Raw genomic sequence first — 26,350 nt, 5'->3', positions numbered from 1 at the left:
GCATTTTTACTTGATGAATGAATTAAATGATTAATCAATTATCTAAATTGTTATTGATTAATTTACTGTTGACCGACTAATAGTTTCAGCACTAATGTGTACATCAATATATGTCTTTAAGTGTCTAAAACACATATTATTCCTCCTATAAAACAGCTTCCAAGTTGTTGTAAATCTGAAATGTATGCTAAGCAAATTATTTATACTGCATCCCTTCCTTGATTTCTTCTATTGGGAGGGCAAGATACAGGACATGGAGACAATAAATCATTCACATGGTAGTAATAATGCTGTAGAAAATGTATGTGCAACCTTTCCTCTGTCAAGGAAACATCCCCCTTTTGACAGAAAACTACAACTGCTGGTGTTTGATTTTATTGGACAGATTTATAGATGCAGCAACTGCAGCATTAATAATAACCATCATCATCCTTATTTCAGCTATGTAAATATATAACCATGAGTGTATAAAATGTAGGGCAGTAGGAAGGCTGGATCTTGCTTCTCACTAAGCACTGCATGGGTTAAAGCCTCTGTGGACTAGGATTGGGGGTGAGGAGGGTGAGGAAGGGGGGACAGTGAGCTCTGTGTCTGCTGGAAATCAATCACCACTCTTCATCTGTGAACCAGCGGGCTTGGCAGGGCTTCTGCTGCTCCGTACCAGCTTGTCTTGCCCTTCTTGTTTGTGTGTTTACTCGCTACTTCACTGTGTGTTTGTGACGTCTCCTTCCCCTCGCTGGTGCATCAGATTCGCAGCAGAGAGCAGAGTGACAGTGGCCCTGACTGAGAGCAGGGAATTAGGTCAAGGGCACGGTTGCTTCTGTTGGCTCAGGGATGGTCTTATCATCCAGTCGGAGTCAATTAATCCTCTGTCAGCATTTAGCAGTCTTACAAATCAATAGTTAAAAGTGTGCATGCATGGGATGTGGTTTGCCTGACACATTTTTATAACAGTGCAAATGTAAGATACAAGTCTGTGTCATTGACCTTATCTATGCACAAGAATGTACTTCCTTCCGTATGGGATGAAATACTTCTCTTGTTCGTTTCTCATCATTTTTTGCACCTTTTTAATCCACTAGGTCTATAAAAAGATATGGACCATTAGGTTTGCCCTTTTAATTCCCTCTGACTGCAGCAGGTTATTTCTGGGAATTTAAAAAACAGAAATGACGGGGTAAAGGCCACGTACACAGACAAAGCTGTCTGTGAGAGGCTGATCTGTAGTCATGCAGGCGAATAGTAAGTAATTAAATGGCCTGTTTTGGCTGTTTTACTAATCTGTTATTTCACTCACTGATTACAACAGCTCGCCCTTTTCCTTCCTCGTGGAAACTCACATTTAACTCTCCTCAGAAGGTGATCTGACTCCAAAAATAAAATATAGATTTAAATAACACAGCAATATGCATGCTGATGATTTCACTCTTGTTCTTAAGAAAAGCTATCTTTTCAGTGTTCATGTATCATCATTATTTGCTTTCACAATGATTCAGCTTCCTTCCTAGATTTCAATGAAATGCTTGAGGCCAACAACAGTAATGCTTGAGTGTCTGCTAGTTTTATCAGAGGAATGTTGTTACAAGGAAAAAAAAAAAGAAAACGGTGATGTCAGTTTGGTCACAGATAAAAGCAGCTTTTATCCAATATTTTGGGAGTAATGCCTCCTAGTTAGACCTGTGAAGGTTTTGCTTTCAGGGAACCATGTCTAATGAGTCAATTATTCTTTGTTTATAAGTTCATTGTGTTGGGGAGTTGATGAAATACTTAACCAGGTCTGCATGTCATCAACCAGAAACTATGCGCCAATTAAATCCATATAATAGATTGGATTACTAGACTAATGCTCTCTTTTCCTTCTTGCCTTATGCTGTTTATCTTAATATGGCATTGTGAAATTTCGGTGAAAATCAGCGAGCCTTATCTCATTATATAGAGGACGAAAAATGAATAAATAATTGTCTTTAATGTATTAATACATTGCTTCAAATCTACAGTGACAGTGACAGTGATCTATGTATTTCTAATGTTTTACTTGTATTTATTTCTATATTTTTTACATTTCTTCCTTTATTTATTTCTGTGTCTGTGTGTTAATGAAGTAGGTGGCCAGATAGGTAGAATTTCATGCAAGTCTGACTGGAAACAAATAAGTGTTTGTCCTCTCAAGACTGTTTTATTACTTTCGGAAAACAGTCAATGATTGCTGTTAGTTATTACTAAGTGAATAGCAACATAAAGAAGGGCAAGTAGACGGCAAGTAGACCAGGCCAAAACAAAAAAATTGCATTTTGATTCAATTATGCATTTTTCATAACCTGGGCCACAACAAAAACAGGAACGGATATGCAAAGGCCCACAAATTGAGATTATTTATAATAATAAAGCTGAATGATGGGTCACCTTTATTTTTTAATGAATTTATTATTTTATTTATTTCAGTATTTATTTCAGTATTTATATTTTTAATTAATTGATGAATATGTCATTTTTTGTCTTCCATATATAATCTCCTGTATACTCTACAAGCACACACAGTACACATCTCTGCATAAACGTTTAGTCTGCTATACAGATGTTTTCTCTTTGATATCGCTCTGACGGTGGAACATTTGGCAGATAACCAGCGTTATGTACACATTGTGTTCACTTAGACAACCAATAAGTTCTCTCATCTCACAGCTTTCATGTCTTGGTCTTATGGATCTACAGTAAAACATCAGCATATTTTGCTTGGCTACAGGGTTGTTTTTCCTGGTGATTGCTTCCTACTTTTGAGACATTTTAGTCATCCTGGTCTTTCTCTATAGGGAGGGTTTCAGACATCACATAACATCAAGGCTTGTGTGAGTGTGCGTGCTCACGTGGTGACTGATACACTGGACCATTATCTCCAGCACTCAGGCTCACTTAAAAGACACTCTGGCTACAGCAGTTTGATTTTCCCACAGACTTCAGTGCAGCATTATTCTTACTCAATAATGTTAGTTACTCTGAAGTCTTGCATTGATCAATGAAGTTGTCTTTAAGTTTTGCGCTGTAGCAGCTTTACTGTAAGTATTGCAACAATGATAGGTTTAATAAGTGCACTGATGTACAGTAACCCAAGAAGTTTTTCATTTTCTAGCTCTGACGACTGTCTTTGCCTCCTGATTACATCCTGTTATGTTTAGATGCCATTGTGTCCCACATCCTACTATAGTGATGTTATTATCAGAGACATGGCGTGGTGTCATTATTACATCCATGTTAAAATCTCATTCTTGGAACTCTCTGGGAGACGGACTGGAAACAGGCTGCTGGGTGGTGGACCCTGGTGTAGAGGGGCGGTGAGGGGTGGGCCGTGTTTTTGTTACATTCCAGGTTACACCCTGTTTTGCTATGGCTCATGCTGGGAAGGCCCAGTGATTGCATCAAACCCTTGTTATGTAATCAAGAAGTCCAGCTGTAGTTCTGTTCAGGCTAAGAATTACAACTTGATAGATGTGGGTGATATCTTGCCAACTTATGTTGTTTTTTTTTTTTTTTTACAAGTACAGAGCAAAGCTGAACAATGAACATAAAAAAATGACATAACGACAACAACAACAAATGAACCCACCCCAATCTGAATCTAGTCCTGTCATGTACTGCATACAACAGTATGCTAAAACAGTTTTGACAAATGCCTACAGTGAGTCCAGTCAGCAGTGCATCAGTGACCATGTCATCTGGGGTGAAGATATTTATGCTTTTAATGAATGATATCCCAAAAAACAACCCTCTGTCCAGTTGATGTTCGTCTGATCTCAGACCTCTGAATCACTGGCCACATCTTGAATGCATTCAGTGATTCGTACGAAGTGAAACAGTCTGAGACACACCATCACAATGTGGAGTCATAAGAGAGTCACTTTTTGCACATACTGTATGTGCCAACAGTTTATTTGCACTGAGGGCATATTCAGCTGTGCTTGGCCAGCAAACACTTTGGGAAACTTTATTGCTCAACACAAGTGTTTGTTCTGCCACTAAAAGTGCGCAGTGGGCCTTCCTGTCCTGAAGTGCCAGCTTGCCCCAAAGAAATACATTTGTACTGGTTTCCATGGAAAGATTTGCATAACATTGCAAGGTCTGAATTTAATTTAAGCACCAAGCCAAAAGGTTTTAGCTCTGTTCCCCCCACCAACATGACAATATACACTAGTTGTCAGCCACTTGGGAATGAAGTATGAGGGCTTCAGTGTAGAGAGGAAGTCTCTCTGACATTATCTCTTATTGCTGCAGATATGAGATGTAGTGGAGAGGAAGCCTGCCTCAATACAAACAGAATAAGCTTCAGAGATCAAAGTAAAACATCTTGTAATGTGGCACTATTCACTATGCACAATTACATTAAAGGAGTTGCGCAATACTGCCAGCGGGTCATCACTTTGTATTGTAGCTGAAGGGATAGGCCACCCAAAAGAGCATTTTTATTGAACAATACTGTGCCAACTGTTTTATCTGCAATCTTGTTGTTCAGAATGTGAAATGACTTGATGGATTAGTTAATGTAATAGTTAATCATAGAATAAATCAGAGGATTTTATACTGTAAACAAGTGTGTTTTAAAAAGATGTCTGATAAAATAGGCCCTAGGATCGTGGTTGGAGGCAACGCTCTTGAACCTGCAGAGAGCATCCAAACTGGAATTATGGTTACAATAACATTCACTGGAATATAGTAAATACAGAAGTTGAAACAACAAATGTAATGCTGATGCATGTTTTATTATCTTGCCAAGTTTTTAGTTTCCCTCTTTTAAAGCATTTCACTTCTACTGTGTGTGTATTGTAAGTGACTGGAAATACCACAGTTATCTGAGACAGGAAGTGTATGATGACTCACTCCTGAACCTTTTTAAACCCATTGAGAGTTCATATGCCCTCAGGATGACACTGGTTTGTAACTTGCTCCACTACCTGGAACCTCTTTCCACTTGATGTTTAGATTAGCTAAAATCACTCAAAGACACACACTCTCCCTGCATATTTCAAGGTATGCTAATGTGGATCAATGCCAGAGGGCAGTTTACACCTTTGTCAGCTTTTCTTATGCTGTTATCAGAATGTTTCATTGTGATGTGCCAAACTGGTGTGACCTGGTCTTGTGTCAAAGTCTGTTTCCCTTTTGAACAGTGTATAACGTAGCATTTTCCTCAGTGGTTAGGTTGAGGTTTTTGGTTGGGTTCATGTTAAGGTAAAGTGAAACTTTAGGTCAAGTTTTTAACCTGACGCCCCAGCACGTTCCTTTTCTTGCATGCCTCTCTCCGCTTGTGTCCTACTACTACTTCTTATGTCACTATTTAATTTCAAGTTTCTTAAATTGTCAGCTAGTAAAAAAAATTAAAAATATATACTTTATCCAGGTAACTTTGCTTGCAGCTCAATGTCAAATATGGTGATAGTATGTTCAAATAAGCAAGACCAAACAGCCTCCATCAGAAGTGAAAAGAAACATACCTGCAAACTAGGCCTGGGTGATATGGACAAAATCAAATATCGCAATATTTTTGACCAAATACCTCAATATCAATATTGCAACAATATTGTAGGGATGACTATTGGTGCTTTCACAAAATATTTACATGAGATTTTTATCATCAGTAATGTGGATATAATGACTAAGTGGGTAAAGGCTAATAATAGAACAGCTAGAACAGTCTGATAAGTTCAGAAAATTACATCACTTTACTGTAATGAAGCGTTTAAAACCAGGAAATGACGACACTTATGCCATATCACGATATTAAGATATCCAAAATCTAAGATGGTATGTAGTTTCACAATATCGCTCTAATATCGATATATTGCCCAGCCCTACTGCAAACAATTCTTGGTCTATATTTAGTTACACCTTGTCAGCGAACGTTAGCAAACAAGCACCCTGAGTTATTAGTGTAATATGGTGTCCCACAATTCTCGACTTGAAACTGATATTGTATTATCTAACATCATAAGACAGCAAACAAATTGTTACTTCCAAAAAAAGTCAGTGTATTTTCCAAAATGCCAATAATTCATTTTCACTGTCATGTAGCTGCAGTGAGCTCAAAACACCACATATTATTGTTGCAAACATTACTGCTTTGTTGCTAAGTGCTGTTTACTAGCTAGTTGGGGTCAAACAAGTTAACATGCACACTCCATCCATTTGAGAGCCCAGCACTACATACATTTAGGTAATTTTTTGTGATCTCAAAGATCTGTTATCTCTGCCCTAAATAATAAAAGAAGAAGAGCAGAGTGCAGTCTGTATATTGGATTTAAATGTTGTTTGCGCCCCTGGCAAAAATGTTACTGTTACTGGCATCCATAAGATCACAAAAAACATGTTTGAAGATGCCACCCGCTGCTAGATGACCGGTAAAAAATAAATTTTTAATAATATTTTTTTCCTCTGGGTATCTGTTGGGAAATCTTTGTAACTGAATCACGGCATTAAGTGGGTGCTGAAGTCACAAATGGGACTTCCACCTCAGGCTTCACCCATATCATTCAATTTATGTTATTGGTGATTACCTAATTGCTTAATAACTGCTGACTAACATTGCAAGCTGACTCATATTAAACTCATCACTACTTCTATGAAACATCAGCACTATGGTGGGAAGCTTCTTTGAAAGGAGCATTTTTGCCAAATTCAGTGACATTAGATCAATGGTGGTTAGATCAATGACAACACTTGCATTACCTGATCTTCTATATTGATATGCAAAATAACTAATAACAGAGAAAGTGAGAGGCAACTGAAACCTGGCCCCTTGACTGCTTCAGGCAGTGTATATTGGCCATGTTTACAGTGTCAAAAAATCAAAAGCTAAGTGTTTGAATATTTTATAAAGCTTGAGGCAACTGTGTCAACTGTGGTAGATGAAATTTGAAAAGAGGTGGGAGACTTTTTTTAACAAATTCTGTTTGATTATTTCAAATGTAAATTCGCAGAAATTTGTCTTATACATCTGATAAAATATTCGTATTAATATCATGATATTGATTTTGAACCATATCCCTGTGTGGGGCTCTTAGGAGCATGTGACAGTGGGAGGGGAGCAGCTGGAGAGCTGACCTGGCCCCTCTCTCCCCTTCTCCTTACACCCAGTGGCAGGAGTGAAAAGATAACATCCTCCCCTGCTGTGGCCCACCAAGGAATCTGTAAGGTCGGGCCCACTCTGAGGTGGGTTGACTGGGGCTGCGTCGCGTTGGAATGCCCCTCAAGCAGTTGCATCAACAAGCAGCGAGACAGAAGCTGGGCCTGATCTCAACTGTGTGATTATGAACAGTCACTATCTCTGCTACAGTCATGCAGTGGAACCTGGGGCCCATTTCACCAAATTTGCAAGCTGCGACTTGCGACATGAGATCATTTCCTCTTGCAATCATTTTGACACCTTTTACTAATCAAAAGAGACACCATACTTACGACTCATGCCTGGGGATGCGAGAGCAGAAATTTAAATTTATCAGCAATTTGCGTGCGGCAAACATTTGATGAGGCTCTGACACTATTTACTATTGTGCTCGCAAATCGCTTTTGTGAAAAAGGCCTCTTGCTGGCAATAAAAATGTAAATGACTCATGTTTGTCTTTCATAGTTTGTGATGACTAATTTGACTGACTGATGAATGATTTGCTCTTCAGTCCTCAATCTTGGTCTTAGCAGTTAAAATGGGTCAAGATTTGTCCGTGTTGTTTCTGAAGCGCCTGCTACAATCTGATGAGCTCAGTCTGGCAGCTTATCTGATGTTTACGTGCTAAATCACTGCAGCTAGTGGGTGCCCTCATACTGTATGTATTCTTTGACTGGTTTCTTTGAATATTTCCGCACAAATGCAACGGAATTGCCCTCATTCTCTCCTAGCTTCTTCCTCTTGATGAAATGTAAGGCAGCTCTTATTTCAGCTGTCCCACACAAGGCGTGGACAGTCCCTGACCAGACTGTAATACTTGAGGAATGCGTGTCTTTTGTTTGCCTTTGTCAACCCCGTGTCACTGTGCAGGTGGACGGTGCGGGGTCAGATAACATTAGTGTGTGTGTGTGTGTCTGTGTGTGTGAGAGGGTGTTTAACTCCCCCGGGCAGCACAGCTGAGTGTAGGAGGGGCCATCATCTCCTCAGCCTGAGTGTGAGTCCAGTGCACTCAGACAGAGCAGAGAAGGGAGGGCGTGAGTGCGAGTCTATAAGGGAGGAATACAAACTTCTCAAACTTTTGCCAGTATAAGGATTTTTCTCCATCGGACATGCTGGCTGCCTACTTCTCTTTGGGATCTAGCTCGGAGATATCTTACCACAACTGTTGACAATGCAAGGAAGGGCGAGTAAAGCTCCAAAGAAGGAGTTAGTCATTGAGAGTCCTCAGCAGTATAAGAGTTTGGCTGCAGCTGAGACTGAGGTAGACACAGTGCCACAGGTGGTGGTAAGTCATTCAAAGATTGTGGATGTATTGACAAATTTGACGTTTTTGGTTTGTGTTAAAAAGTTTGCTTGTGTGCAAGTGCGTCTTACAGTATGTAATGCTGTAAAGGTTAACAACAGTCATAAAGTTTCGGAGCAGGTGTCACATGAGCATCGGTGCCGGTTCGCTTTTGTCATCTCTTTCATTTTACACAGCGCAGCAAACTCCAGTGTAAAAAAACAAACAAAAAAATGCAACGTTAGCACCAACAAAAAGGAATGTTGGACTTTACCAGCACTAACAGCAGTTTCCTCAAGTTTATTCTCAGTTATTAACTTGGCTTGTAAAACATTTAATTTGGCTCAAAAGTCAACCTGAATGACAGCAATAGTGCCCTGCCCTGAAGATACAGGTTTCCAGAGGTTGGGTCTTTTCAAAGCCATCTGAATAGTCAGTAGCAATAGATTTAATGTATTGGTTAGTAGAGCGGCACTACACAGCACCATTGTTCAAGCCTGTTAGAGGGTGCAGTGATGGGAGGAGTGGGAGATGCAGATAAACAGCTGCTAGATCACTGTGGTGAGGGAGTGGAAGAGACGGCTTCATATGTTTGTTTTATGCTTTCTCCAGGCACAGCTGTCTGTTTGCTCACTTAAATATACAGATGTTTCATATGCAGAATGCATTGTTCTAGTCTGTATTATATATATATATATATATATATATACTGCATTCAAAGTTGTTTATGTGGTATTGTAGAAATCCAACAATATTCCCTGATTGACAGTTAAGATGTACTGTTGTAAGTCAGAAACTCAACAAGTGCTTTAAAAAGCCAACTTCAAGTAAGATAATTTAAAAGTTGAGATGAGGTCCATCGTGGTTTGAGGGAATGACCGTGCTCTTGCCTATGAATGCTGATTTTTCTTACACAGTGCTGAGTGTACTGGTGGTTGACCACCTTGAACCACTGACAAAGCAATGTGGAAAAGCCCAGAGGGGGATGCAAAGAGACAATAGTCAGCAACAACAGTGTGGGGTTAGGAATCCATCACTGGTGAGAAGAGGGCACTGTCCCTATAATGTGGTCAAGTCTTTCAGCAGTTACTTTATTTAAATATCAGAATTGTTTAGCCACTTTAATTGCAGGGTTTTTGAGTGCTGCAACTCAAGTTTCATCAGGTATTTGTAGCAGTAAAATGTTCTCCCAGACAAAATGCTCTCCCTTTGTTTTTGTGTGGAAGGTGTCTCTCTTGCAGGAGGTGTTTCTGCTTCATCAGCTTCTGTGTTATTGCTTTTTTTTTTCTCCGGACATCAGATAATAATGTCAAATCCTCTGTTTGTACCTGATGTTCCTTAAGGTTTCAGTGTCTGGCACAGGCTGTCTGGCTATGTATAGAGATGTAGAGATTTTAGACATTGGAGCAAGCGAGACACAGACACACATACACATACATCTTATCTCTCTGATGTCTTTAAATCCTTCCTGACTTACCTGTTCTGCCAGCATTCATCTCTGCCTCAATCTCTCCACTTCTTCTTTCCTGTCTTAGAGAGAAAAAAAACTGTTTGCTGAACTGTGACTGCATTAAATTATTACTCTGTGAGCTGTGTCCAGATACAGTTGTGAATAAACCGTGTTTATATAATGACTGATAATGTCACAACTGCTTAAGCTGGCAGACATGGTGGCACCATCTCCTCTCTGCTACCCCCCTCCTTGTCCTTGAAAACTGATACAAGGTCCTGCCCCCCTCTGCCCTCAGTGTGAGCCGCTGTGCTGTTGTTATTAACAAGGTTGTTGGCAACATGTATTTAAGCAGGTCATTATCCATGACTCTCCCTTTCTGAGATCATGCTAGTATTATGAGTCCCAGATGTGGAAGCAACATGTGAGCAGTGCTGTCACTCAGCCGTGAACTCTGGCGGTGTGTCACTGTTCATTTTGTACTTTGCTATCTCTCTGGCTGTTAGATTTATCCTCTTGTCCCATGTGCTAAAAGTGTTGAGAGCTTACTTTCCATCTAATGGCCACTGTATCTCTGCAGCTTATAAGCTCTCTCCGGCCTCGGCCACTGGAGTTTAGTGCATCAATACTTCAACGTTATACAGACACTTTGTCACAGTGTCCCATAATTCCGTGATCAACTTCTGATTACATAGCCACATCTGCTCTGAGAGTCAGATATAAAACAACATGGCATTTGTAAGCTCAACCTAATTTCTGATTAATGTAACTAAAAGAGTGGAAACTAGTGCATAACTTGTCTTGTATGCAGTGCCTATAATTGAAGTGGAGTGTGATCGTTTCTTTGACTGACATGTCATGCGTGTTGGCTCGTCACGAAGGGATAAGCTCATCAAGACCCTCCCACTTCTGAGGCGGATGCATTTTCTCCGGCCAGATGAAGCCCTGAAAGACTTATCTCAGTGTATCTAACAGATAGCATGTGCTGGTGTAGTCCAATGTGAAAGTACAGCTAGATCGATCAGTTTAGAGACCTGTCTGTGCACGGCACCATCTCTGCTCCTGTGCATATCAAATGCTTCACCTGTTGGATTTCAAATCTGCATGCTTACATATCAGATGCTTAAATGCTGTGCATACATGTCAGACATGTTGACATAACTGTACATTTTCCATGCACATACTAGTCTCTGTTGTTACTGTGCCACAAGTGAACACATACATAGCAGTAGTTTGTTAAGTGTGAGGTCTTTCAGGATTAAAGATGGGTTCAGCTCACTACCAATTCAATTAGAAATACAGTATATTTCCTCCTAAAAGCTGTCTCTTTCGATGCATGTTACCTTTAATGCCAGACTGTACAGTTATGGTGAACTTACAACAAAATGTCCCTGTAACAGAGTGCTCTGTCTGTGTTCTCCAGGTGAAACCCAAGGTGATCGAGCCGCTGGACTATGAAAATGTGCTGGTCCAGAGGAAGACGCAGATCCTCAGTGATGTTCTCAGAGACATGCTGCAGTTCCCCCTGGAGGACTTTGAGGTGAGTTTCACACCATGCATGTTTCCTGAGCAGAATGTGTCACATCCGCACTTGGTGACTGGGGCAAATATCTCAGTAAATGTGGTTCCCAGTATCGTTGCCAGGATAATGTTGGTATAGGAAGTTAGGAAGGTTTTATGGAAGTGATGTTAAGTGTTTGGCACTACTGTATGAAGCTTAGGGAGTGGTAATAACACCACAAGAGTTATGGCTTTGATTTCCTCATGTTACTGTTGTAGAAAATAGTGCACTCAAGACAAATGTTGAACAAAGAAATGTCAGCTCAGCTACTTATGATACATGTCCTGAAAATCTTTTTTTTTTTTTTTAATGTGCTCCATAACCATACGAGGTCACACCATTTAATGTTATCTGTCCAACATCATTGGTCACCTCCCACTTGCGTGTTTTCTTTGTTGTATTTGTTTGGCTTCTGAAGTCTTTTCCTTTGGCACAGGCGCGGCCAATGTTGTGAGTACTGGGTGGGGTCGTTCACAGAGGCTTTCCTTTTGTTTACATCCCTCCATACTGTAGCGAGAGAGGGGTCAGGGGCCATCTGTTTAATTGGCTCATTCTGTCTCCTATGTTGTGACAGAGTAAGTGTTATCTCTAGCCACATTGCACAGGACGTTCGCTCCCTCACACTTTCCACGTTGAGGATGGAAAATCTAAAATGGAAATCTGGCCCAGCGCTGCTACTTCAGGAAATGAGACTACTTTGAAAGATGTCCGTACCCGCTGCGGCAATGAGATGTACTGTATGTCCTCAAATCTCACCCTGCCTTCTCACGGTTTAGTGGAAATTTTATAGTCTGGGATTTTACTGTTATAGCTCTCCTTTCAGTGAGAGAAGCCTTTGTTTTGCCATGATGACTTTAACATCTTTCCTTTGAGTACCCGCATTGGAGAATAAAACAGTACAAATAAGAGGTAGCAAATGTTGTATAAAGTTACTATTTATTGTTTCATGTGAGTATAAAAAAATTATTGGTGCACATTAAAATGCTTAATCTCAGTCCTCCCTCTCACACCTGCACTGTAACATTTATATGTGGGGCTGTGCTCCATGTCGTTGTCGACTGGGTAGAGAAGCTGGAATTGATTTTTCGTGTAAGACGCTGAGGACACTGGAGAGAGAGGGATTTTTCACAGAGCAGTGAGTTTAGCAGAGAGACTCAGGAAGTCCAAGTATTGATCAAAAGCTCCAGCATCTGTGACTTTTTCCTCAAAGAACCAAAGTGCTGCATCATTGTGGTTTGTTGTTGCATCAACATAACACTTAATTAAAGTTAAATTAACATTTTGATGCAATTTTTGCAGACAATATTCAAAACATAGACAACAAACAAACAACAAAAACTGCTGCAAAGAGAAACCTAATGGATTTTTAAATCTGATGCCTCAGTATATCCAGGTTTGAATGAGGAAATAGATTATAAACCCTTTTTATAAGCAGCCTCCTTAGTTGCACTTACCAAGGATCATTCTGAGTGTTATGATTTGTATGATTATTTCTTATTTTTATTAATATTTTCATGTTTTTTTAATAGCTTGGTTTCCTGCATTCGTTGGTCACTTTATTATTTCCATTTCCTTTATTGTTTCCAGTACCACTTAGAGTACCAGGTCACAGGTGTAGGAAGTCTGTTTTCACCCTTTCTGCCCTGATGAAAACCCTGTGAGGTCGAAACTGTTCAGCAATTTAACAAATATGCCTGAGTGAATAAAGTCTTTTAATATAACGTCTCTCCTTGCTTTACCTAAGAGTGCCTGAAGATTATTTTCTTCTCTGTTACCAATACTCAAACCATGTTGGTTATATAATTTTTAAAATCAATACCACCATCATACTCAGGAATTCTGATAAGACCGTTGAGTGTTATTAGTTGTCCATTTCTGCCATAGCAGACATGGACATTGTATAAAGAATAATGGTAATTTGTAAATTGTTTGGATTAAAAAAATCAATTATTTATATGCTAACACCTGAATACACCTGATGGGTTTTTAAATCAATCTGCTAAATTGCTATGCATCAATAACATAATTAGGACAAAAATAGAAACAGAGAATTGCAGACATATGTGAGCATTATTTGATCTTCATGGAATGGTCTTGTCATGTGGGAACGGACTTGACACAAGCTTTTTTTCCATGAAAATGACATATGTGCGTGAAATGTGAATGACTAAAACTGCTGCCTGACCCATATACATGGCCCTGGCAATGTGGCTGGTTTCCAGTGTGTAAGGGACACTCTCACAGAACTGTACAAACTTATCTTAATGAGCATGAATGAGGCTATGTTGGAAAGACTTAAGACAAAAAGGGAAAATTAAGTGTTTTTAACTCTGGGTTAGGCTCTTGATAAAGCCAGGGGTTTTTGCGGAGCTTTTTTCAGTTTGCAAAGACCTGGCAGCTGGGTGCCCAGTGACAGCAGAGTAGCCTTGACTTTGTCTTCTCTTGTATCACGCTCCTCAAGCCTGCTGTTATGAACACAACATACCAGCTTTACACATAAACAGTACGTTGTCAGGGGCTGACAGGTGATTCTGACTGAGAAAAAAAAACACCAGAGGCACAGTGATTGAACCTAACATCTGTTCCAGCCTCCACAGACTGTTGTTCAAGTAAGGTTTCAATCAGCTTCTGTGTCAGCGACCTTTGAGTGCTGGGTGCTTTTAGTGAAAGGAGGTGACACCAGTATGTATTCATACAGAGACCTCAATATGCTGAGAGAGTGCTAAGTATACAGTGCTAGTTGGTGATAAATCAAGGCCAAAACAAGCAGAAAGAGCTCCTCTGTCAGTGAGTTATTTTTGTATAAATCCTGTGTTTCTCTTTTCCTCCACAATAGAAACCACTATCAGGTCAATACCTTATATTATCCCCCGCTGGCACATCAAAAGTCATGTGTTGGTACTGTTCTTTTCTGAGGCAATGTTTATATCATCTCCATCTGGTTTTGATCTGGAAGTTGTTAGCAAAGTGGAGTTGTTTCTCTGTGCTCTCTCTGCAAGGTTTCTGGAGAAATTTGCCCAGGATTACCACCCTTTCTATCCCTCGCTTCTTCAATTTGAGGTGTACAGTACTCAAGCCCACCCAGCGTAAAGCCCACATGTCTGCAACTAATGATTATTTTTTTAATCATTTAATCTGCTAGTTACTTTGTCAATTAATCTATTAACTGTTTATGCTATAAAATGTCAGCAAATAGTGAAAAACATCAATCCATTTCTGTTTTACAAGAGTCAAGGTGATATCTTTAGATTTTGTTTTGTCTAACAAACAGTCCAAAACCCCAAAATATTCAGTTTACAGTGAAATTAAACAGAGGAAACACCAAATCCTCACATTGGAGAAGCTACAACCAGGCAATTATTTTTCTGATTAATACACTAATCTTTTCAGTTTTACAACTTTTTTCCTTTACTTCAACCACCTAACATTTTTCAAATGACTAGAGACACACAACATGCTGTATGTTTTTAATATCAGGTTGAAACCAGGATATATGAGATCAGTGCTGAAGTGTAAAGTGCATATTTGCACTTTGGTTCAGGTCAGGTTGAGAAAGGAGAATTTTGCAAATAAAATGGTCATGGTTTCCTGCTGAGCACAACTATATCCTTTGCTAATTTTAGTCTTCTTTCACCAGAGAATCTTATGGTTCTCCCTGGTGACTTATAGTCCAATTAAAAGCTTCCTGTTGCCCACTTCCTGGCTCCCTCTCACCTCCATGCCTGTTTACTTCTGCTGCTTGGATTACAAAGATTACCATCTCCCCTGTAGGAAACCTGGCTAGCAGAGAGGAAAGGGAGACTTCAGATTCCCAAATACGAGCTCGGTTTGGAATTTGTAAAAAAAAAATTGACTAGTGCTCAGTCTGACACCTAATGCAAGGTGAACAGAGAGACAAAAAAGCTTTAGTGTCACTCAAGACACATTAATGAAGTGATCATGATTATTGTATGAATTACTGCTAATTGTCTTAAAGCTGGTTTTTTCACTATTTGTGCATCAATTAGCATTAAAAGCACCATGATAAGAAAAAAACTTATACTACATAACTATTGTTAAAAAGAGGAATCGCTGCCATGGTGTGTAAAGATACAAATAGGGATGTCACTTTCAGTTAATTTTGCTTTTGATAGACCGACCACCTATTAACCAGTAACTAACCAGTTGATTTTTAAGAAAAGTTGTAACTTTCATTTGTTAGAGCTGTCCAGCAGTCAGTGGTCATAGCTAGCTTGTCTGCCCTGGCTAGCTTGATTTTTAGCTCATCCTTTTTTACCTCGAAGTGATTTTCAATGTGTTTAGTCGCAGTAGCTCAATAGCATAACATACTCGAGCTTGATGTACTGAACTAGCTCTTTCAATCCCACACCCTCTACCACACTGATTGGCAGCATATTAGTCTCAATCATTCAGCAAACCAACTGGCTGATGGCCTCAGACCGGCGCACATCACACTTTCTCCCCCCGGCTGTGACTGCGAGCCATCCTAGGACATGACAGTCGGGTCCTTGTTCTTAATGTGGTACAGCATAATGCCAGTACCATATTGGCACAAATATAAGGCGACCCTGATTATAAGACGAGCCCCCCTTTTCCAACACCTGCTTTTGGGAAAAAAATGTTACTTTTTGAATATAACTTACATCATAGTATAGTTACATACTCAGTTAGTCAGCAGTTAGCATTTATAAGACTGCCTGATTGTCTTTTTGAGCTCTTTATCATCTGTCACAGTGGTATTTGACAGCTTGACATATTCCGTTCCTGCAGTAGACACGTTAGAAGATGCTTTGGACTCGTTTTCACTTGTCATGAATTTATTTCCTCTGTGGCAGAAAAACATTTTACACGAGCCTTCAGAAACTCCTGCAGGTTAAACTAGACTAACAAAACACTTTTAGGGCTGACTGACTCAAACACACTCACTATAAACAGACTCGTTAGCCTAGCAACATTAATGCTACAAACAACCCATAATGCAACACTCTTTGTAGAAGTCAGTTTTTACATCGCTACTTTATCCATTCAAAAAGAAGATGTGATGTTGTGAACACATAACTGTCTAGCCATTAGCAGAATGTGTATGCAAATTAACCTATAGACCGACATGTGTAACCGGTCAAAAATATTCTCTGCAGTTAATCAGTTAACTGTTAACTGTTGACATCCCTAATTAAAATAATCAGTGTAACTCTGACAGTGTTGCACAATTTATCTTCTCATGAAAGGGAAACCATTCTATTCATGATTTCATGATCATCATGATTTTTAAAAGTTAGACAGTTGTAAAAAATTGTTATATTTATTCCATAAACTTGTTGTTTTTAAGGTTGTTTGAAGTAATTCCTTTAGATTGGCTACCTGGGCTCTCATTTTGTGTGTAAATTTGTTTTGGATATAGAAATATTTGGAGATTATACACACATTTGGCTGATTGCCATATGTGGTTAGCACTTGACTAATGTTTGTTCTTCAATAGATACACATATTATTTGGTTAAAGTAGTTTCATTCATTTAGGTCTGCAGTAAATTGGATTGTAAACTAATGATATGGAACATATTTCTACAGCAAACACATTTCATTTCAATATATGTGTTAAGAAAAGATAGAGATAGAGAGAGGTATTGTCTGCATCCTTCACAATCATAGAAAACGCAGCTCGCATTCACATCAGACAAGCCTTTAACTCACACACAAAGCCAGAATTCATTTGTTTCCTTTTAACTAAGTCAGCTGAACTGCCATCACATAATGCTTGTATTTATATTTCCCACTTGCTCACGGGGATTATGTGGGGTCAAATGCACATTAGTTTTACAGTCAGAATTAATCCTCCTGCAAAGACTTGATGGAAATATTGTCACTCATTGGAGTATCATACTCAAGTTTTAACAATCTGCTGTTTGAAAAAAAAAATACATGAAGTGTAAGATTTCCTGCTATCTTGAAATACTTTTGATATTCATCGCTATAATCTTAAAATATATATATATATACTTTACTGGAAGTCACATAGGTACTGTTGGAGCCAAGCCCATTGGAGGAGTGTTAATGAATGAAAGTCAAGAAGGGAAAATGAAGTTTCCTCTTTTTTTGATGTATTTTTTGACAATATTCCCCTCTCTGTCAGCCACACGAGGCAAGTCCTCTCTAGTGTCTCTGAGACATTATTTGTGTTCTGTTTCTAGCTCTTTAAAATACCAAAGGGTCAAATGTTGGAAGAGAGCTCTAAAACATGTCTTTATCATGAGGGATCTTAAAGTTACTACAAGGAACTTTTAACTGGTTATGCAACAGTCTGAATTTAATACTGATGCCTCTGTATGTTGGATTCCCCGCAAAATTAGACAAAATGATTTATGGCACGCAGATCGGAAGAGCCTATGTTTACATTATATGTAGCATTGTAGCATGAGGGTGTACAAAGACATTACTAGGACGAGGGGAGGACATTTCTCTTTGTTTGATAACGTTAAGTAAAGTTAGACTCGTTGTCCGCTTCCTGACTAATTTTAAAAAAGACGAGAGAAAAAGAGAGAGAGAGAGAGGGGGAGAGCAGTAGTGGTCAAGCGAGCTAGAGAGTTAATGAAGAGAACGAGTGGTGGTGTAGTGAGAACAGGAGTGAATCAGAGAAATAAAACGTTATTTTCTGACTGTTTCACAGTGGTTATGTTCTAAAGCACAAATAAACACGCCCACACCTCCACACAACCACACCCCACACACGGACTTGGTGTGAATTCAACCTTACATGTAACCTAGGTGTATGAACAGTACTAAAACAAAGTTTACTTTGTTTCACCATCATCATGTTACAATCATTGATCTTACATAGTCACAAACAGATACATTACTTCATTGCTATGTATCCTGCAAACAGCTGTGTTTAAAAAAAATAGCATCAAAAATAAGTAGCGTCTTTCTTTCACTCACTTCCAAACAAATGCACGCACTAGCCACGCCTTTTTTTTCCCCACCGTCATTCCATGAAGACCCGCCCTGCTCTGCCTCTAATTGGCTAGTACTCGTTGCTTTTGTTAGTTAGGTTGGTTAGGTTTAGGCATGAGGCGTGAGATGGTTGCGTAAACTGTAACTGCGCTCATTGAGAAGGTTAGGATGAAAATATCAGGGTCAGAGCCAATCAGAGGCAGACTAGGGGCAGGTCTTTGCATAATGTGGGCGGTAAAAAAATAGTAATAACACGCAAGCCGCATCTTTATGACACAAAGTGGTGGTGCTCATGGGAAACGCAGTCTTCATTCCAGGAAACACTACCGCTTTTGTCCACAGGGGCCACCAAAATCAACACAAAATGAAAGTTCCTTGTCGTAACTTTAAATGAGATGTTGTATTTCAAACGCTGAATGAGCACTTGAAAAGTGGCTTGTATTTATAACTGCAATGAATTTATTATAATCTGTGCTAAGAACTTCAGCAGTATTAGTCCTGCATTGCAGTCAATTGTGTACAGTAATCGCTCAAAGTGGATGTTTTTCTTGTTAAGGAACGTTTTAGGAAAGCTTTATTCTGTATTTGTCGGTGGATGAATGAGAAAGAAAGGTTATTGATTATTTTCCTATGGCATCAAAATGTATCAACTTTATATGCTGGGTTGTGTTTTGTAAATACGATTGTGGGCTTTTACTTAGAGGGCAGAGCCTTGCGTCTTGTCCCTGCTGTGAAACTGCAGTTTGGCAGAGTGAACCCGTTGGTCATTAGAGAAAGGCTTTAGGGAAGCATTAGAGGCACTGAGACGCCGATTAATCAGAGACCGCCTGTACAACAGTGGCAGAGAGCCAGAGTCAGGGTGTGTCTGTGGGTCCTGGAGATGAGTAGTATGGGTAAGCATCCTGCCCTCCCGCACATTCAGCCCTGTTGAATCCTCAGAAAGACATCTGCCCTTTCCCTAGCATAAAACAATATTTAAAAGAACAGCAATTGTGTCCAGCTGAGACCGCCCACTGTAATTCTGGGAAAAAGGTGTCCAGCCGGAGAAATGTCTTCCACATTTTCAATTTCACTTTTACTATGTTGATCATCACTGTGTTGTGGTCTGTTGTAAATCCCCTGTTCTGTTTTTCTTGTTGAATGAAATCTTGCTTTGTCTCGCAGATTTCAACTTTGAGGCGGCAAGGCAGAAGCCTCTACCCTACAGTGCCTGAAAATGCAGAGAGAGAAGCCCAGAGTCTGTTTGTCCAAGAGGTAAGCTGTGGTACAGTATGAAATGACATATACAACCTTTTTCAAGCCATAAAAAGGACAGCTGGGATATGAATATTCCTCTCAATATGAGTGTCAACAAAACATTAAAATATGTAGATAAAAAATATACTGTAGACATTATGTACGTAAACCAAAAATTTGCTTAAAGGTACATTTAAAGGAAATACTGGGAGCATTCAGGAGCAGTAATCCCACATGAGCAACTGAACCACTGACACTAATGTAGAGTAGGCTTATTTAAACTATGTCAGTGTAATCTTTATGATTATAAGAGAGACCACTAGTGTGCAAGTCGGACGCACAAAGCACACACAAGTACATTTACATACAACAATTCTTTCTGCAATGCTATTAGCCAGTAAGTAAGACATCAAACATCATAATTGTTGAAACAAATAAAGTCTATTTAATTGTTGAACTGGTGAAAAAAACCTGGTGGCAGTGCATGGAAAGTCTGGTACATTTTATTACCTAAAATTAGCAGTAAGCAGTAGCACATCACCGCAGATCAGGAAACCTCTTTATTTCATGTGTCCACTTAATTGGAGCTTCCATCTAACTTTGAAGCTGTTGCGTAGACTGTAACTGTGCTCATTACAGATCATTACTGGAGGCTGCCAAATCAACTGGACTATCTGTACTGAATTTCCTCAGTAATGTCTATTTATGCCAGAAGAATAATGAATGATAAAGAGTAATTAAATTCCACGAGTTTATCAAACATCTGAGATTTTTCTGTCAGTGTTTGTTTATAATGCTGCTTGTCTTGAACATGTTTACTCAAATGAGTCATCTGTGATGTTCACTTCAGTCTTTAATCAAATCTTAAAGTCATTTTTTTTGCAGCATAAGACAATAAGACAAAGCAAAATGAACAGCAAGAGCTCAGTGTGAGTTTTTTCCAGTTGTTGCTGATAAAATGATGAATTATGGCCAAGACAGGGTGAATGTATTTTTCCTCTAACCATCAGTGGTTTTCCATCCGGCCCATGCACACTGCTCTTACTGTTTTTTAAGCCAAAGACCAACTGGCTGCTGACAGTTCACCTTCCAGGTCAAAGGTCATTGTTAAGGGAGCCTTGTCTAATGTCTTAAAGATACAAAAAAACTCTTGATCAAGTGTTGTGTGACATCACTAGGACAGCTGTGAAGATAAACTCAGCGAGAGTCTCTCTGTTTTTCCGATTGCTCTCCTGATCAGGTTGCATTTTATCTGCCCGTCGGGGCAGTTCTTGTAAACGGCACGCATTTCTGGAAAATAAGTGAGCTGCTCCTATCACTGACTAACAATGAACAGATGTCTTTTTTCCAAGTCACAGAGATAGAGATACATTCCCTCCCAGTTTGTGTTGGTGGGTATTAGGTTGGGGTGTGAACGCTTACCGCACACTCATCTTTTTTTGATTTCATTGTATTGAGGCTTTAATTGGTGGTCAGAACAACTATTCTATTGTAATTGTGCTTTCTATTGTGGCAACCACATCACAATACTGTGTATCATACTTGTCAAACCATTTCAACATTATACTTTTTAATCTTGTGGATAGTTCATTTCTGCTCAGTGGGATATCTGCTGATCTTTGATGATAATCAGACCTGTCTTAGAGTGGAAAAACTTATATTAAAGGTTTCAGTATGCTTCAACCGAAGTGCTTGTCAGACAGTCAGACAGTGTCTTAAACCCCTTCCTCCAACACCTTCCCAAAGTTGAAAGTACTGAGGCTGCGTCTCACCATTTCTGTAACTTTCCACTTCACTTCCACTTCATGGCCACTTCACACAGCGATTGGCCAGGGTTTGATCGTCTCTCTCAAGCTCTCTTTTTGAATTCTCTACAGAATTTTTCTTATCACTTTTCACGTGAACAACAAAATTATCCCCATTTTACATTGTATCTCATCCTTCTTTATGATGGCCAATTTTCAATTCCGATTCAAGTGTTGTTATTCAGGACAGCCACAAACACTTTAGCCTGCAGACGTGGTTTCCCAACATGTCGTATGAACTAGTTTGTCAAGCATAATGACACCCTAACACAGCCCTTAAGTCCTACTGTACTGTATATTGTATCGTGTTGACACTGTAAAGTATGTTAGAGAGGTTTGTAATCAGTTTTCATTGTATCTTCTCAGTGCATTAAGACCTACAAGACGGACTGGCATGTTGTCAACTACAAGTATGAAGACTATTCTGGAGACTTTCGACAGCTTCCAAAGTAAGTGTGTAGTTACAGGTAATGTGTTAGTGTGCTGAGACATTCTTATTATGGGCAAGTAACAACAGCTACTCCATATAATACATGGATGCCAGAAATTTTAAACTAAAACGCACAGTACACACACCAGTCACACACAGGTTCGCTTGTGTTTTCGGTTCACCGAGATAAGCTGCCCCCTTTTTGTGTTTGACACAATGTTGTCGTGACTTGATTACAAGGAAACGCAACATATCAATAAATCTTATTTCCTTGCAACAGAAGTGTGTTTCCTTTTTACGGTTCACTGGATAATTCCCAACTGCCGCCAGAGTGGAAACCACCCTCATTGTCAGGAGATTGTGTCATCAGCTTCAGCCTCTTCCCTTATGAATATCTATTTTACTGTTATTATGTTCAAATATGAGTTGACAGTGACCTTCATGCTATCACTGCTGCCAAATGTTTTGTCACTTTACTGAATCTGGGGAAGTTAAAACAATACACCATGACGTGGTTCGCTTGTTAAAAATCTGACGCTATTTTCGTATTTCAAATGATTCTTACCTTTGGCACATTTTCATTTTCCAACACGCAGTTTACACCTTAACATGCTTCAATGAACAGTCAAGTGCTGGTTTTCCACTCCTCTGGAAAATGCATTTACTCTGACTTTATAGAGACAGCTGCATATAATCAAAATTACTTCATTAAAAAATGACATACAACATAAGGAAAAATCTGATAATCGCTGTCACACCACTTTAGACGTCATGTGCTAGAAAGATATTCAGACTAGGGATGTGCAGAGAGCCCAGTATTTGTATTTGTACTTGTTGAGGCAGTAGAATTATTTGAATTTGTATTCAAATAAAAGTGGAAATAGGTGTAAAAATCCTGTTTTTGTTTTTATTACACTTTTAATTTTAGGATATTAAAGTGTTCATCAATAAACTGCCTTGGGAAGGAGATCCCTACACTGAGTCTCAAAATCAAATCTCCCAGATCATAGACGACTGCACTGACTACTGAGCTAAAGCGCAGCTCTGTGCCACTGTATAGATAGACCAGTAGCTATTTATACACCCATAACACAGAGACAGCACAGTGTGTAAAGTGTAGGGAAGATCATCAAAGGTGATTATTGCTTTGCAGTTTTCATTTATTGCCTATTTTTTACAACCTAACTTTGTGGAAAGGAGAAGAGGAACAACAGATTATGTAGCGTCACTTGGGAAATCTTTGCACATGTCAGTAGCTCAGCTTTATCTCTGGGAAACACCCCCAACTCCGGGAATTTTGTCCAAATAAGGAAATGTGCGTCATGCAGCAGGTGGATGTGACTCCCCTCGTTAGGAGCTGCTAATAGAAGTAAACAGCGGAGCAGTTGACCTGCAACTGACCTGCGCGCACTCATTTGACATGGTTTTTTTTTTACTTTCCAAAAACAAATAATTTGTAAAATATATGTACAAAATAAATATTCATAAAAACCCACTGTTTGTGCTTTTCTGAATACCGTATTCAGCTCCACCCCTAATTCAGACTTACCCCATTAAAAGAATTTTAGTTGTTAAATGAACGTAGATGTGCAAAGTAAATGTGTTGATAGTGAAGAAGTGGTAAATTCATCAGATATCATATTATATGAGCTTGAATGTCAAACATGTATGGTCTTAATCTGCTAAGTAACTAGTAGCTTCAGCCATCAGACAAATGTGTTGCAATAGAAAAATACTAATTAATCAATATTTACCTTTTAAAATGCAGCTGACTCAAATTGTAAAATAGATATTAAAGTAATGTTGTAATTTCCTCAGAACTGTGCCAACAATTCCACAGTAGTTAGTCACTGTTGTTTTGATATTATATTTCACAGTAAAGTGTCCAGGCCTGATAAACTGGCGGTCCATGTTTTTGAAGTGGATGAGGATGTGGATAAAGATGAGGTGAGTTTCTATCCTACTTCTTTACTATCAGTGTTAATAACAGTGTGTAGAACCTTTACTGACTTCTCATTTACAGTGTCTATTGCACATTTGAGTTATCCTGTTTCTAGATCGCATTTCTGTTTAGTATCAGACCCCTTTAATCAAATCCTCGCCCCTAAAAAGACTGCATGCAGCTAAATACGACTTATTCCAGTCATCAGTTTTGGCTTTCCTGTTTTCATTATAGTTGTTAAATATATAAAAGTCATTTTTATGTCTAATAGCTGGATTAAATGGAAAGAATGAAGTCTAATTACACTTAAAGACTCTTGCTGGCACCATGTCTCAAAATTGCCTATTTTTTTTTTTCACAATGAAATTTTCAAGACCCCTGTGCAGTATTTGAATCTTTTCATCCTCTGCTAATTCATGTATGGCAGACTGGGTGTGTATTTTAGCGCTGATTAAATGAGTATTTGTTGTCTTTGGAATAGCTTGTTAGAGCGCATCACAAGGAGGCTCATACGTCACCTGACAGATACTCAGATTTGATCAGAGTCAAAGTTCAAAGATGATATGAAGCTGTGGCTGAAACCAGCGTTATCTAACATAGTTTAAGGTCATGATGCTTCACAAGATGTATGATGATGATCCTGAGCTACTCTCCTCACATGATATGTCAAACTACGCCTCCTACAGGCAAGAAAGTATCCTTGATTATTGACTGAAAGACAAACTTTGCAAATACCTTTGCATGACCTTTTTAATGTTTTTAGAAAACAAAACAACGTGTTTCTCTTCCTTTTAACTGTGTGTTACTGTAGTTCATGCAGCTGAGGGAAGTGCATACTTGAAAGTGTGAAACTCTGCCAGGTCGTCATAGGTCAGGGTCTATCCTGTTCTACCTCACAGTCAGCCTTACCTCTGACAGGGCAGGAGGAGCAGGACCTCCACACAGCCGTTGACAAGATCCAAATAACCCCTGATTCAACTCTTGCCTCTCTCTTTCTCTGGCCCTCATCCCTCCACAGTCATGCCAAGATTTGTTTCCCAAACAGGGAGGTTGCTTGTGCAGATGAAAGAAAAGGATTTGAACTCTTCCCCACCAAAATCCCCCCAAATAAATCAGATTTAAATAATAAATTATTTTTACAATTGTGTGTTTTGGAGCACTTCTAACATTGGTTGTGTGATTTGGTTCGTCTTCCCTTTATTTGACTTTGATTCAACTGTTTGGTTGGCACTTTCTTATCTGTCCTTGACAGAGTTTTCTGGAGCAAATTGGTGGATTTATATGGATTTGTATGCCCCTCTGGGGACTGGTGAATGTTGTCTAGACTTTGATGCGGAGAAGCAGGCACCAAACCTTCCCAGATGCTTTTCAGATTACTCCATGAGGCACATTAAAGATATTATAATTCCTGCCAGCACTTTTTAAAAATCCTTGTTTGCTTTATGAGACTGAAAAAGGAGAAAGAAGAAGAAGAAGCTGGATCAGAATAATGACATCTTGAAAGGCCATTTACTCTTTTCAGTGTGTGAAAGTGTCAGGTACACAACTCCTCACTATAGTTTTTCAAAGTCAGGAGTCTAAGATGTAAATGACACATCTTATGTCAATGCAGGATGATCTAAATCAGGGCATGGTTGTGTAGTTTGTCCCCATCTCCTCCCTTTTCATTACCCTTCTAATAGGTTTATTTTGACAGATCATTATAGCCGGTGGATCTTGGTAGCTTTGTGTTTTGTCACATGTAATCTCTGCCAGCGCAGGACGTGATCTCATGCTACCCCGCCTTACAAGTGTGAGACGATCGGGTCCGTGTGTCATGGATCTGCTGTGAAAATCAAGATATTTATTTGAGTTCACAGTCATAGTTTGTTTAATGTTCTTCTGCCTGCTTGTTTGGACTGAGACAGACCTACATCATGTTGGGCTTTGTGTCATCAAACCACAAGATCAAAGGTTTTCAGCACAGTAAGCCAATTCTTTGGTAGAGTGTGTTATACAGTGAGTATTGGTGATATGATATTATGATATGATGCTCCTACTGATGAGTCTTCTTTAAGTAAAGTAAGTTTTCTCTGCATATCTGTTTATTTTGGACAATTGAAACCATTTTTAGGGGGATTTATAGAGTCATTTGCTCCATTTTAAAATATTATAACTTGTTTCAACACGAAATTCAATAGTCAACTACATGACTAAGATTTCTTTCCTTGCAATGGGTGCAGCGTGACTGTGTCTTTTTGTCTCCTGCAGGACACGGCCTCCCTAGGATCCCAGAAAGGCGGGATCACCAAACATGGCTGGCTCTATAAAGGCAATATGAACAGTGCCATCAGCGTTACCATGAGGGTGAGACAGTGGGAATAGCCACATTATTTCGCAAATTACAAAAACTGCATAGTATATTGTTTGTATATTGTGTATGTAGTTATAGTATGAAGTAAGCATAAAATTTTCAGGTGTCAGGGTCCTAATTTTTTCACTATTATCCAGAATAATTTAAAGATATTTTATAAAAAGTAAAAACATTAACAAGACAGGGGAAGC

At 39.2% G+C, this 26,350-nt stretch overlaps 1 protein-coding gene across 8 annotated transcripts in view; it reads left to right on the top strand.

Annotated features, from left to right (window-relative positions):
- Positions 1-26,350, top strand: part of LOC121906631 (dedicator of cytokinesis protein 9-like) — an 83,191-nt gene that overhangs the window by 25,654 nt on the left and 31,187 nt on the right. For 5 of the 8 annotated variants that reach the window (XM_042425581.1, XM_042425580.1, XM_042425579.1 and 2 more), the window contains exons 2-6: positions 11,306-11,422; positions 19,558-19,647; positions 21,801-21,883; positions 23,742-23,811; positions 26,057-26,152. In XM_042425581.1, coding sequence (XP_042281515.1) covers positions 11,306-11,422; positions 19,558-19,647; positions 21,801-21,883; positions 23,742-23,811; positions 26,057-26,152 — 456 coding nt within the window. Of the gene's footprint in view, positions 1-8,164; positions 8,436-11,305; positions 11,423-19,557; positions 19,648-21,800; positions 21,884-23,741; positions 23,812-26,056; positions 26,153-26,350 lie in introns of those variants that run through there. The other 3 variants (XM_042425584.1, XM_042425583.1, XM_042425578.1) reach the window with 1 other exon arrangement.

The sequence above is a fragment of the Thunnus maccoyii genome, chromosome 11 (assembly GCF_910596095.1).
Source record: "Thunnus maccoyii chromosome 11, fThuMac1.1, whole genome shotgun sequence".
Classification (NCBI taxonomy): Eukaryota; Metazoa; Chordata; class Actinopteri; order Scombriformes; family Scombridae; genus Thunnus; species Thunnus maccoyii.
The sequence above is the reverse complement of the archived record's forward strand: the minus strand, read 5'-3'. Positions and strand labels throughout refer to the sequence as shown.